The following is a 12,707-nucleotide window of genomic DNA, read 5'->3' on the forward strand; positions in this document are numbered from 1 at the left end:
AAATATAACCATATAATTTTGAATTCAAATACATTTCTATGCTGATAATAAAAAACACATATGGTCATGCACAAATTTGTACATGAATGTTCATAGCAATGATATATATAATAGGCAAAACGTAAAAACAATTCAAATGTCCATCAGCTGATGAATGGATAAACTAAATGTGGTATATCCAAACAGTGGCATATTATTCAGTATTTCCTTCATAAAAAAGAATGAACTACTGATTCATACTACAACATGGATGAACCTTGAAATATTATGCAGAGTGAAAGAAGCCAGTCACGACAGGCCACATGTTGTACAATTTTCCGTTTGTATAAAATAGGAGAATTTATAAATTGATTAGTGGTTGCTAAGGGCTTGGGCGGAATGGGGGAGAGGTAGGGAGGGAATGAGGATTCACTACTAATGGGGTGTGGAATTATTTTAAGGGGGACAAAAAATGTTCTAAAATTAAATAATGGCAATGGTTGCACAAGCTCAGAATATGCTAAAAACTATTGAACTGTACCCTTTAAATGAGTGAATTGTATGGTATATGAACTATATTTCAATAAAGCTGCTTTAAAAAAGAAATAGTTTTAAATATTTAAATTCTAAGAGGCATCATGCCCATATAGACACATCAATAATTTCTTTCAAACTCAATGATCTTACAAGGAAGAAGTAACTCAGATATAAATTGCGTTAAAAACAAAAACAAAAAAAGTGCCAGTCCCAATTCATCTCAAATATTTAGCACAAACCTGATATAAAAATATATCAATATGTACTATGGTTATGTAAAACATAATATTGTATGTCAACTGTATTTCAATAAAATATATATAACAAAAAAATTTTAATTAAAAAATTAAAAATTGGGACTTCCAGGCTTCCCTGGTGGCACAATGGTTGAGAGTCCGCCTGCTGTTGCAGGGGACACGGGTTCATGCCCCGGTCCAGGAAGATCCCACATGCCGCGGAGCGGCTGGGCCCGTGAGCCATGGCCGCTGAGCCTGCGCGTCCGGAGCCGGTGCTCCGCAACGGGAGAGGCCACAGCAGTGAGAGGCCCACGTACAGCAAAAAAAAAAAAAAAAAAAAAAAAAAAATTGGGACTTCCCTGGTGGTCCAGTGGTTGACTCTGCGCTCTCAATGTAGAGGGCCTGGGTTCATTCCCTGGTCAGGAAACTAGATCCCACATATCTCAACTAAGAGTCTACATGCTGCAGCTAAGAGTTCACATGCCGCAACTAAAGATCCCACATGCTACAACGAAGATCCCATGCACTGCAACTAAGACCCAGCGCAACCAAATAAATAAATAAATATCTAAAAAAATTAAAAATCTATCAAAAATTTTAGTTCAAGATGACAAACTCAGTATAAAATTTATCTTCAAATTTTTTGTACCTCACAAATTTGGGATGTAATGTTTTCATTATGGTTGAGTTCAAAGTATTTAATTTCCATCATGTATTATACTTTGACCCAAAGTTATTTGCAAGACTGTTTTTTTTTAACTTCCAAATGTATGTTTGTGTTGCTGAATGCACACAAGCTCATGTGCCCGACGCACAGTGAGGCCAAACCAGAACATTGGAGTTTGGAGCAGAGAAAGGTTTATTGCAGGACTGAGCAAGGAGAACCAGTGGTTTGTGCTCAAAAGACCCAAATTTTTTGATGTTTTTCGGGGAGGAGTTTTTATAGGCAAAGTTTGGGGCGAGGCCTGCAGGACATGTGACTTTCTTCTAATTGGTTGGTGGTGAGGTAACTGAGATGGTATTCCAGGAATCTTGTGCTCAGCTGGAATTTACCATCCTCCAACTGGGTGGGGGTCTTAGTTTTCACAGAATAACTCAAAAATATATTGTTATGTATATCCCTTTGTTACAGATGAGGGTTCTTGGCCTCCCTAATCAATAGAAATTGATCAGAGGTCAGACAAATTCAGGCAAGGCTTTACTGGGGCCCCTGCTACAGCAGGGGGGAGCAAGAATGTACAAAAGGTTCCCTCTCTGGCTCGCTCCCTGAGGTGTGGGTGGTGAGCTTGTTCCTTATGTGGGGTGAGGGTAGGGGTGTGTCCAGGGGTCGGGTTGGAGGGGTGGCTTAGGTGTTTTGCCCACCCCTTAGGTGGTGGTGTGTGCCGGGGGCATGCGCAGTACCCTGCATTTGCTGCAGGCTCTTCAAAAGTGGCAGTTGGGTTTTTGGTCTCTTTTGTATCTTTTGTCCAGAATTTGCCCCAACTGTGCATGCACATTATTTTTAGTCCCGTACAGTCTCTTTGTATTTTGTTGCTCGAGGAGAGGTGTGTCCAGGTGCAAAAACTGCAGCACTGCAGCAAAGGGTCCCAGGTCCCAGCCTGTCTCACCTTCAGGAGAAACCAGGACCCTGCTTTATTGATGCACTATTGTTTTTTGACTGTTCATCCTTTGTTTCTGCATTCCCTCCCTTCCCTAATTAGCAACTGTTTGAATCTGCCCTTTGGAATTCAGGGAAGGTCTAGGAGGCTAAACCCTTTTTCCTACAAACTAGAAAAGGGGACACGGAAAGGCTTTTGTACCCGTGAGGGCCCCACAGGGTCCTGCTTGGTTTCATTTGTATTTATATTTTACGTTGCGGTCAAAGAATACAGTATATAATACACAATTCTCTGAAATTTGAATTATATTAGTTGAGACCAATTTTTAAAAATGTTTTATGTATGCTTAAGAAGGATAAGTATTTTTAAATTTTGGGTGTATGGTTCTATATATATTCATTAAATCAAGCTTGTTAATTGTGTTATTAAAAAAATAGAGGCCATTGCTGCAATCCAGTTGAGAGATGATGGTAGGCTGGGAGCAGAGACGATGGAGAGAAGTGTAGTGATTCTAGATTTATTTGGGAAACAAAACGGACCCTTCCTGAAGTTGGAAGGAGATGCGGGGGAAAGGTGAAGGAAAGAGAGCCATCAGGATGACTTCTTGGTTTCTGGTTTATGCAATTTGACAGATGGCGGAGCTATGCAATTGAGATAGAGAATCCTAGGAGAGATTAGAGATCTCTGTATTTTCCCCAAGAATGTTTTCTTATTTCCTGTGGGGACTAAGAGGGAGGCGGCAATATTGAGGCTTGGGGTGAGATTTAGCAGCTCTCCGCCCTTCCTTAAGCGCTCCGTCCATATATATATATGTCTGTATACCGCTTATCACAGTATATTCACATTACAAGGTGTGGCACCCACTGGACTAAGGGCTCAGAGGTCAAGGGTTGAGTTTCCCCAAGGCACTCAAGGACTTCGCCCAGAAACTGGCCCCGCCCTCTCCTAGCCGGTTTCTCCTAGCCCCGCCCCCAGGAATTTCCGGCCCGCCCGCTCCTCTGTACTGCCGCGTCCTGAAGCGCCTGGCTCCGCCCCTACCGCAAACGGTGCCTTCTAGCCTAGAGTGATTGACGACTATGTTCCCCAATCGTAACGCTGAATGACCACATAGTACCAATCAGGCGGTAGCAGAGGCGGATGCTGAAGCTTAAGGTGAAAGGGTGACCAGGAAGTGAGAGTGGAGGCTGAAAGGAGTCCACCCAAGCAGTGGTATAGAGGTGACGGGACGCCTGGATTCCTCAGTTTCCTTCTTTTTCCATTCCTGGGTGAGGGGGTCCCTTCGCAGCTGGGAGCCAGGATCTCTATTTGCCTTTTTTAATGTGGGAGGGGGTATGTCTAGCCATGTAAGCGTTTGAGAATCTTTCCTGAGCCGCCTACCTCCTTTCGCCTCAAGGCAGGTCCTTTTCTTAGCCTGGGGTGGGCGTCCTGTCCCCCGTCACTCTTCTCCGGGAGCGGTTAAGTTGTTTAAGATCCCTTCGCAGCTTATAGGTGGCTAAAGTCTTCCGGACTCGGTCTCTGAGTGATGGGGATAGCGAGATTCGCGGAGTCTGCCCCTCTCCGGAGGACTTAGAAACCTCCAGCCGCGGCCAGAGCTAGTGGAAGGTGGAGGGGCCCTGGGAGCTAGGTTCCTGTGGTTAGGGAACTAGGAATAGAATAGGTGTTGGGGGCGAAGGAACGGGTGGCAAGAAACATTTCTTCTGTGGAGGTCGTGGTAGTTCTCTGAGAGGCTGTTCATCCGCCGTTGCGGAGCGGGAGGCGTTGGAGTTGAGCTTGGTCTCTAAAACCCCTGCCCATTTCTGGGCCGTCAGCTTCTTGCCTTCATTTGTTTCTCCTCAGGCTGGAAGAAATAGCTGAACATGTGGAATCCCAATGCCGGTAGGTGTTTGGGGGATCTCCTTTCTTGTTCCAACCCCTTTTCAGAAGGGCCACAACAGAAGGTTTCTGTGTCAGTTTCTCCTCCACCTCTCCCCGAACCCGCAAAAGCAAAGTCCTCAGTCCATAGCTGACCGATGTTCTCATCCTTCCCTAGAGTTCACTGTCTCCCTTTCTCCCCCGCCCTGCCAGGGACGTTACCTTTTATCTCTCTTATGTAAGTTTGTCTCCCTTACCCTCCATTTTCTTTCCTCACCTTTCCGTTTGCCTTTAACTATTGAGTGAGAAACGAAATCCTCTTCTTTTTGTTGTTGTTTGTTGTCAGAGGTTCTGGGCAGTTCTAATCGTAATTGATTCTTTGCTTCTTCCACCAGGGCAGCCAGGGCCATATCCACACCCCCCTAACGTCGGGTACCCTGGAGGTTGCAATCCTGCCCATCCACCACCTGCCACCCCTACCTTTCCTCCAGGCCCCTTTCCCACTCCCCCAGGAGCACCCCAGGGGAATCCAGCCTTTCCCCCTCGTGGGCCCTGTCACCCTGTGCCACAACCAGGGTATCCAGGATGCCAACCCTCAGGTCCCTACCCCCCTCCATACCCACCACCTGCCCCTGGCATGTGTCCTGTGAATCCATTGGCTCCTGGCATGGTAGGACCAGGAATGGTGATTGACAAGAAGATGCAAAAGAAAATGAGAAAAGCTCATAAAAAGAAGCAGAAACACCACAAACATGGCAAGGTCAGTGCCCTCTGGATCCTGGCTAGTAAGGGGTGCCCCCTCAGAGGGACTAGAGAGTCAGTGGGTGGGCAAGGAAGGAGGATTCGAAGTCTGAGGACATGGGGCAGCGATTGTGTAAAGGATTCCCACTGGGAAGAATCTGATAATCTTGATAACCTTGAGAAGAATTATTAGGCTAATTAGGTCTTCTATCTGGGAGGGGCTAGGCTGAGCCTTAGAATGAATATCAGAATCAAAAGCCTTTCTAATTTGCCTTTCTCGTCCCTGAATTCCACCCCTCCCCACCCCATGTTTGTTTTAGCAGGTTGGACACACCCACTGAGGTGGTCAAATGTCAAGTAATAGAGTCAGTCCTTTGACAAAGCAAAATCTTATATAATAATTAACAGATAATAATCTGGCCCTAGTTCCTGGAGTTTCTTTCTCTCCTTCAGTATTCTCAGGGTGTTGTGGTAATTACGTGGGGCTTATTGTCCTACTGTCTGGCAGGGAAACAGGACAAGAGCAGTCAGTGACTCTCAGCCTCAAATAAAACCCTGAGTTTCATGCTCAGCCCCAAGGCTAAGTATCCTGTATGCTCACTGCTGAAGGAAATCCTTGCTTTTGCTGTTTAAGGGACAGTCTGGTTCAAGACTCCTGACCTTCTTAAAAAGCAAAGGGCACTTGGGTGGAGATGTAGGGCACCAAAGAATGTCCCATGGAGTGATCAGAGTTCATCTGGGTCTGATGATATCTCCTTTCCCTTTTCCCCTTGTAGCATTCCAGAGGAGTGTTAATTAGCAAGGGTAAAAGTAGCTCTCAGGACAATTCTGGAAGTGTTGAACCAACCTCTATCTTGAGGAGGCCTTAATTTACATTTTTCTGCCTACTATTTATTTGCCTTATGGCTTTGGATGCTAATCCTAGTTCTGGATCTTTGGTAGAAGTCTGAGGAGAAGGAAAGGAGATTGAATGGAGAGACTAAAAAATGTTTTTTATGACAGTTGTTGATGGGAGTATGCATGTGAAGAACCTTGACTAGGACTCTCCCAGCTTTCTCTCCCGCCTTCCTCACTTTCTCCCAGTTGGGACTTAGGAAGAAGTAGAGACAGATGCACACACAGCTGCTGATTCTACTCACTTTTCTTAGACTCATAGCCACTAGGAATGTCCATGCAGCTAATCATTATTATAGGGTAGCAGCTGTTTCCCTCACTGTACTATGCTTGTGCCTATAATTTATTCCTTGCCCAGGCATTGGATTAGGTAAAGAAAATTGGAAATTTGCTCCAAATGCAGTAACTTCTGCGCAGTGATTTAGGATGGTTTCATCCATTCCTGTATGCTCACTGCTGAAGGAAATCCTTGTTTTTGCTGTTTAAGGGACAGTCTGGTTCAAGACTCCTGACCTTAGAAAGCAAAGGGCACTTGGGTGGAGGTGTAGGGCACCAAAGAATGTCCCATGGAGTGATCAAAGTTCATCTGGGTCTGATGATATCTCCTTTCCCCTTTCCCCTTGCAGCATTCCTCCTCCTCCTCCTCTTCCAGCAGTGACTCTGACTGAACACAGGGCCTGGACCCTTCCCTCAAGTCTCTCCAGTTCTGCTCTCCCATCAAGCTTCAGATGCCATCTTGTACTGGGGGAAATTAGCCCTTGTGTCCCTCCCCCCGCCACCCCTGCAATCTAAGCCTCACTCTGCTGTTCAACCCTAACTGGCTAGGGAAAATGGGAAAAGAATTGCCATGGGCTAGCAAAGGCCGTCTTCCCACTGCTTGGATAGAACTTTAAGCTGGTGAATTTTGCAGGAGAACTATTTTTTGAAAATGGTGAGATTTGAGCTAAATGCTGCAGACAAGTCTAAGATCTGTAAAATGTGATTTCTTTACTTTCTTTTGTAATACTCATGATTGGGGAGATGCTGTGGAAATTTAATTATGGAAAGGAAAAAGCAACCTGTACCTTTCTTGTGACTGTGGCATGCTTGGATGATTTAGTGGCAAATAAACATTTCCCAGCAGGCGTTTTATTGATTGCACTCACTACAAGGCTGCTGGGAAGTGGAGTCCATTTGGCTGATGAGCTCTGACTGCCATTTTGGAAACTGATCTCTACTCCTTAGCTCAGGATGCTATCTCAGGTCCTCCTCTCACTCTCCAGCTCTCAGTCCGAATAAAGCTGTTTCTCCTGGTCTCTGTTCACCTGTGCCATTACCGTGGTTGGGTCTAGCACATTCTACTACTTTCGCCTTCCACGGACCCTTTAAAGTGCATCAGTTTCATGGTAAGGAACCAGAGCGTCATCAGGAAGACAGCATACTGTCCTTATATGTCTCTAGTGGGAGGATCCTTCAGAATTGGTTCAGGCTTAGTGGAATGAATCTTTACTGTCTTCCATTTGATGAATGGATATAGGTCTTTAGCATAAGTTTTCATATCTGCTACCAAGGTTCTCAACCCTGGCTGCCCATCAGCTATCAGAGAGTGATTTAGGGCTTTGCCTGAAAGACTCTTGATAAGGATGGGGCCCAGCAAATCAGGATTTTTAAAACACTGTGGGTGATTCTGATGTATAGCTAGAACTGAGGGCCACTGATTTACCAAGTGCCATACATGGTATTACACATCGGGTTCTCAAAGATCTGTTGAGTAGAGGAAAAAGACATCTAAGAGAACTAATTAGTATAGATGCTATAAAATGCCAGAGAGATATAAACCTAGAAATAACTGGGAAGTGAAGGAGGAGTCAAAGATGACTTCACAGGGAAAGTGACGTTTGACCTTTAGGGCCGTGAGTGGAGCAACATGAGTACACAAAAAAATGAAAGAATAGATCTACCAAGTGGATGGCGGTGAAGGACTGGGAAAGGCATGTGCTTAGGTACAGGGTCTAGAGCTCCATAGCATGTTTGGGAATCACAGGTATCCCAATGGAGCTAGATTAATTCCCTGGAAAAGTATTATTTAGGAAATACTGTGTTCCGGGTGTTGAGGTACAAAGATGAATAAGACAGTCCCTGCTCTTCATGGCCTGCAAGAGCTAAGGGAGCAGATAGATATGTGAATAGGTTATTATAATACAGTAAAAGGGACCACAACAGAGACAGGGATCAAGCAGTGGGGGAGCAAAGGAAGGAGTGACAGTGCCAGTGGGAAATGAGTGAGGTCCTGGCTGGGCCTCAGGATGCGTAGGAGGTTCCTAGTTGATAAATAACATCAGCTAACACCAACCATTTATCGTGTGCCAGGCACTAAGTGCTGTACATTTATAACTTGTGTTAATCTTCCCAGCAACTCTGTGAGGTAGGTACTCTGCTTCCATTTTGTGGAAGAAGAAAACTTCAGTCAGGATTCGAACTCAGGCAGTGTGGCTCCTGTGTCTATGCTTTTAACCCAGTGGATTTCAGGCAGAAGAAGCAGTTTTGCAGAGGCACAGAGTTGTAAAAAGGCGTGGGATGAAAGTTCAAGAATTCCTGAGCCTGAGATACCATACAGGAGCCTGAAAGCAGGAAATGAGGCTCTAGATGGGTCTAGAGGAAGGAGTGGACTTGAGAGATTTTACTGAGGTAGAACCCACAGGGCTTAGGGATTGAGTGTGGGGCTTGCACAGGGAAGGAGTGTTTTTAGTTGGCTGGATTGCATCTACCACTTGTCCCTGGGGTGAGTTATATGAAATAAATGCTTAAAATAAATATATTAGAGCTAGCTTCTAATTTTATTAGGATATCCAAGACCAAGGCCTGTTTTCCAGTGTCCTGGATTTGGGGGCCATTCTAATGTTTTTTTCCCAATCATACTCTGTTTTTATTTACTCCTCAGCTCTTCCTTTTCGAGGAGGAGAGGGAGATGTGGGCACAGGGGGATTGTGAGGTGAAAGAGAAACAGATGTTGACAAGCAAACCACAAATTAAGGAGAGATAATGAGAAATGGCTCAAGGGGGAAAACACAAAGAGAAACAAAGAAATTAGGGAGAAAATTCACTGACCTCCTTCCCCAGTTTTAACCATGGACAGCCCATTTCCCCTTCCTGGCTTTTCTAAGTCACATGCACAACACCTTGCTGTTTTGCTATTGTTGTTTCTCAAAAGTCTATTAACTTTTTGAAAGCTAAAAGTAATACATGTACTTGGGGGAAAATTGTAACATTTTTAATAGGATGCTTGGTGAAAAGGAAGGTTCTCTTCTCATCCCAGATTTCCAGCTTCCTCCCCAAAGGCAACCACGACTACCAAATTCTTTTGTAAACTTCCAGAGCTATTCTGAACATAGTTAAATATCCCCTCCCTTTCTATTTCTACCTTACATTGTTCCTATTGCCCCTACCCCGACTTTATATCAAATGGGAGCATAGTACAGGCCCTCTTTTGGACCTAACATTTTCCCATTTAATTATCTATTTTGGAGTTGATTCCATATCAGTATGTGTATGTGTGTGTGTGTGGATAACATTGTTTTAACAGCATTTCATTCAACCAATCTTTTATTGCTGGAATTTTAGAATGTTTTCAACTTTGCTATACATTTAACTGCTGTGGGGAGCGTTTTGGTACATATATCTTTGCCAGAGGTTGAAAAATTGGATGCTTACAGCTATATCTGGCCATGGACTTTTTTTTTTTTTGAGGGACCACTCTCTGTGTTAATTATCAGACATTTTCAATAAAGTTTCAGATTTCAAGCCGGAAACTCTAGCACCACTGCGCCACCAGGGAAGTCCCCCTGTTGCCTTTCTTTAGGCCAGTTACATTACTTGCCTGGCTCCCAAGAGCACTAGGTTGGTGCGCCGTGTTTTGTGCATCAGTATAAGAGTCTAAAGATGGTGGTTCTCACATGTTTTTGTCTTAGGCCCAATGTCCATGAGAGGATCTGGGATTCTGCCATTCTTTTCTTACTAGGAACTAAGTATAGTAAGATTTCCACACAATTAATTGAAAATGGGAAAGGATAGGAAACCCATTAGGTCTATTAATAAAATCCAGGGCTTCCCTGGTGGCGCAGTGCTTGAGAGTCCGCCTGCCGATGCAGGGGACATGGGTTCGTGCCCTGGTCCGGGAAGATCCCACGTGCCCCGGAGCGGCTAGGCCCGTGAGCCATGGCCGCTGAGTCTGCGTGCCTGGAGCTTGTGCTCCGCAACGGGAGAGGCCACAATAGTGAGAGGGCCGCGTACCAAAAAAAAAAAAAAAAAAAATCCAAATTGACACTGTAGCTTTGGGGACTGTTAAGTCATAGGATGAGTCTTCAGTTTGCTGTCTTTTCGGAATCATTTCCGTGTATCAGGTTGTTTTGTAGCTGTAGGCAAGCTCACTCACTTGACTAATTTGGTTCCACTTCTGAGAAGAATTTATTGATTCATAAAATTATCAAGTGTTGCTATTGGATGCATCTTTTTCAAAGCTGGCTGCAACTGTTGGCCAGTCCCAACAGAAGCCATGTTATTGTTAGTAGAGTTATGTTGTATTATTTTATCAACTTTTAATTTGATCTTTGTTTTGTGCCCATTATTAGAGATGATTTCACAGATAGCCACTCACTTTCACCCCAGCTCTTAGAGCCCCTGGGGTGTAAATGACCCAACTGCAAAATCTTGAGGTTAATCTGACCTTCAGCCCAGGCCTCACAGTAAGCCTGCTCCTTGGTTTGCTTTTTTCTGAGTGTCCTAACATTTTCCTACCTCCTTTGCTCTCTGTCAGTATTTGCTCTGCCCCTTGCCTTTGCCAAATGACAGACTTCTTTTTATTTCTATCTCACGTTGTTCCTAATGCCCACCCATCATTTGGAGGGTGGGAGGAAAGGCATTGGAGACCCCAAGCCTTATTTTCCACTTCAGAAAGCTATCTCTTTTCAGATAAGTCCACTGAATTGGGGTTGCCCAATAATACTTGACTAATATTAAGGCCAGAACTGACACCTGAAGAACTCAAACAAGGGTAAATAATAACCCTGTAGTAGCTGTCTCTTTCAATATCCTTTTTATTTTGTTTTATTCCCTTCCAGGGCTCTTGTCTATTTTTTTTTCTCTATTTTTTAAACAAAAGTTTTAATTTGGAAATTTTCAGATATATACAGGAGTAGAGAAAGCAGTTTAATGAACTCCTATTTCCCATAACCTAGCCTCAATAATTATCAACATTTTGCCAATCTTGTTCCATTCCACATCATATTTTTCCAATTTTTATTATGAAAATTATTATTATTTTGGGGGGGCACACCACAGGGCTTACAGGATCTTAGTTCCCCTGTCAGGGAATGAACCCAGGCCATGGCAGTGAAAGTGCAGAGACCTAACCACTGGACCGCCAGGGAATTCCCTGAAAATTATTTTTTAAAAGTTTGAAGAACAGTACAATGATCACCCATAAACCTACCACCTACACTCAACAACTGTTAACATTTTACCAAGTTTGCTTCATTTATATACCTATGTGAACCATTTGAAAGTCTGTTTCATGCATCATGACCCTTCACCCTTAAATATTTCATCATGTACCTCTTAAAACAGCATTTCTCCTGCATAACCACAGTTCCATTATCACACTTAAGAAAACTAACAGCACCTCCTAATATTTGCTAATATTCAGTTCATGTTTGAATTTCCTCAGTTGTCTCCGAAATGTCTTATATAGCTGCTTTTCTTCTTAAAAAAAAACAGGATCCAAACAAGATCCACACATTACATTTGATTATCATTCTTTTAAATTTCTCCTCTTTTCCCTCCCCTTCCTTTTCCTCCTCTCTTTCTTTTCGAAGAGAACAGCCTAGTTGTCTTGTAGAATGTCCTGGATTCTGGATTTGCTGATTATCTCCTTGATGTGTTTAACTTTTTCCTTTATCCCTTGTAAATTTCCTGTAAATTGCAAATCGGGTCTGAAGGCTTGATTATATTAAGATTAAACACTTGACAAGAATACTTAACAGATGATGCTATGTACTTATTGCATCTCACCAAGGACTATGTCAAAGCTGTACTATTAGTGATGCAAAGTTTGATCACTTGGGTAAGGTGGTGACTATATGATGTTTCGATTTGAAATTTTCGGGTTTCTTTCTTTTTTTTCAAATAGTCCATGTGATATTTGGCACCAGGATAACATCCTGCTCCCTAACAAACTTTCCCTTAGAGTTTTGATGATTGATGGCACTTGCTTGAATCAATTATTTCATTTTGGGTTGGAGAATAAATGGTGATTTTCTAACTTTTTTATTTCTCTACATTCATTATATGGAACTCTTGAAAAAAGTTTTCCCTTATCGACTAGAGATGAACTACAGTTCTTCCTAAAAGGGTAAATGCTTAAATCTTTCCTTTTAATTACCAATTTTCAGAGTAAGTTGGTGTAAAAGTGACCTCCAATGTGGCAAATTAGCTTTTTTTCTCTTTCTGAGTATCACTATAGACTACTGGGTTTTCCCGGCTCTTGTCAGTTTCTCCTCACACATCCCATTTTCCCCTGTTTCCTTTATCCATGGCGACTGCCAACTCTCTCCGCACTTACGCCTGGGCTTTCCAGCCAGCCCGCTAGGGGACACTAGTTTCCTCCCTGCCCCCCCCCCCACGCTGCCGCTCTATCATGAACTTCGCCGTCTGCTACCAGTTGTCTCGCTGGTGCCAGCGGTGTCCACGGAGCCGCTCTAGGCTGTTGGGAGGCCGTCCGTATTGCGTGGGGAGGGTTTGGACGACGCAGTCGCCTCGCCGGCCCCCGGGGCGGTTAGTGCTTCCGGGGTCGGAGGGTGCGCGGGGTTGAAAGCGGGCCGCTCCGCCCCGTCCCCCT

At 43.9% G+C, this 12,707-nt stretch overlaps 1 protein-coding gene across 2 annotated transcripts; it reads left to right on the top strand.

Moving 5' to 3' along the window:
- The first annotated feature begins 3,515 nt into the window (after positions 1–3,515).
- Positions 3,516–6,958, top strand: PRR13 (proline rich 13). Of its 2 annotated transcripts, none has more exons than XM_029206586.1 (4): positions 3,516–3,615; positions 4,187–4,225; positions 4,597–4,961; positions 6,463–6,958. In XM_029206586.1, the coding sequence occupies exons 2-4, from the start codon at positions 4,207–4,209 to the stop codon at positions 6,502–6,504; spliced, it is 426 nt and encodes a 141-aa protein (XP_029062419.1). In that variant the 5' UTR covers positions 3,516–3,615; positions 4,187–4,206; the 3' UTR covers positions 6,505–6,958. The 2 variants fall into 2 exon arrangements, with proteins under 2 accessions (XP_029062419.1, XP_029062420.1); XM_029206587.1 differs by having other exon boundaries at positions 3,516–3,567.
- Positions 6,959–12,707: the final 5,749 nt, after the last annotated feature.

Source organism: Monodon monoceros, unplaced genomic scaffold, assembly GCF_005190385.1.
Source record: "Monodon monoceros isolate NGI ecotype Baffin Bay Population unplaced genomic scaffold, NGI_Narwhal_1 Super_Scaffold_6, whole genome shotgun sequence".
Taxonomy (NCBI): domain Eukaryota; kingdom Metazoa; phylum Chordata; class Mammalia; order Artiodactyla; family Monodontidae; genus Monodon; species Monodon monoceros.

Bases quoted from the DNA above. Each gene is read 5' to 3' on its own strand.
- PRR13 (XM_029206586.1), top strand. The intron at 4,962-6,462 runs GTCAGTGCCCTC...TTCCCCTTGCAG, and splicing joins AACACCACAAACATGGCAAG to CATTCCTCCTCCTCCTCCTC.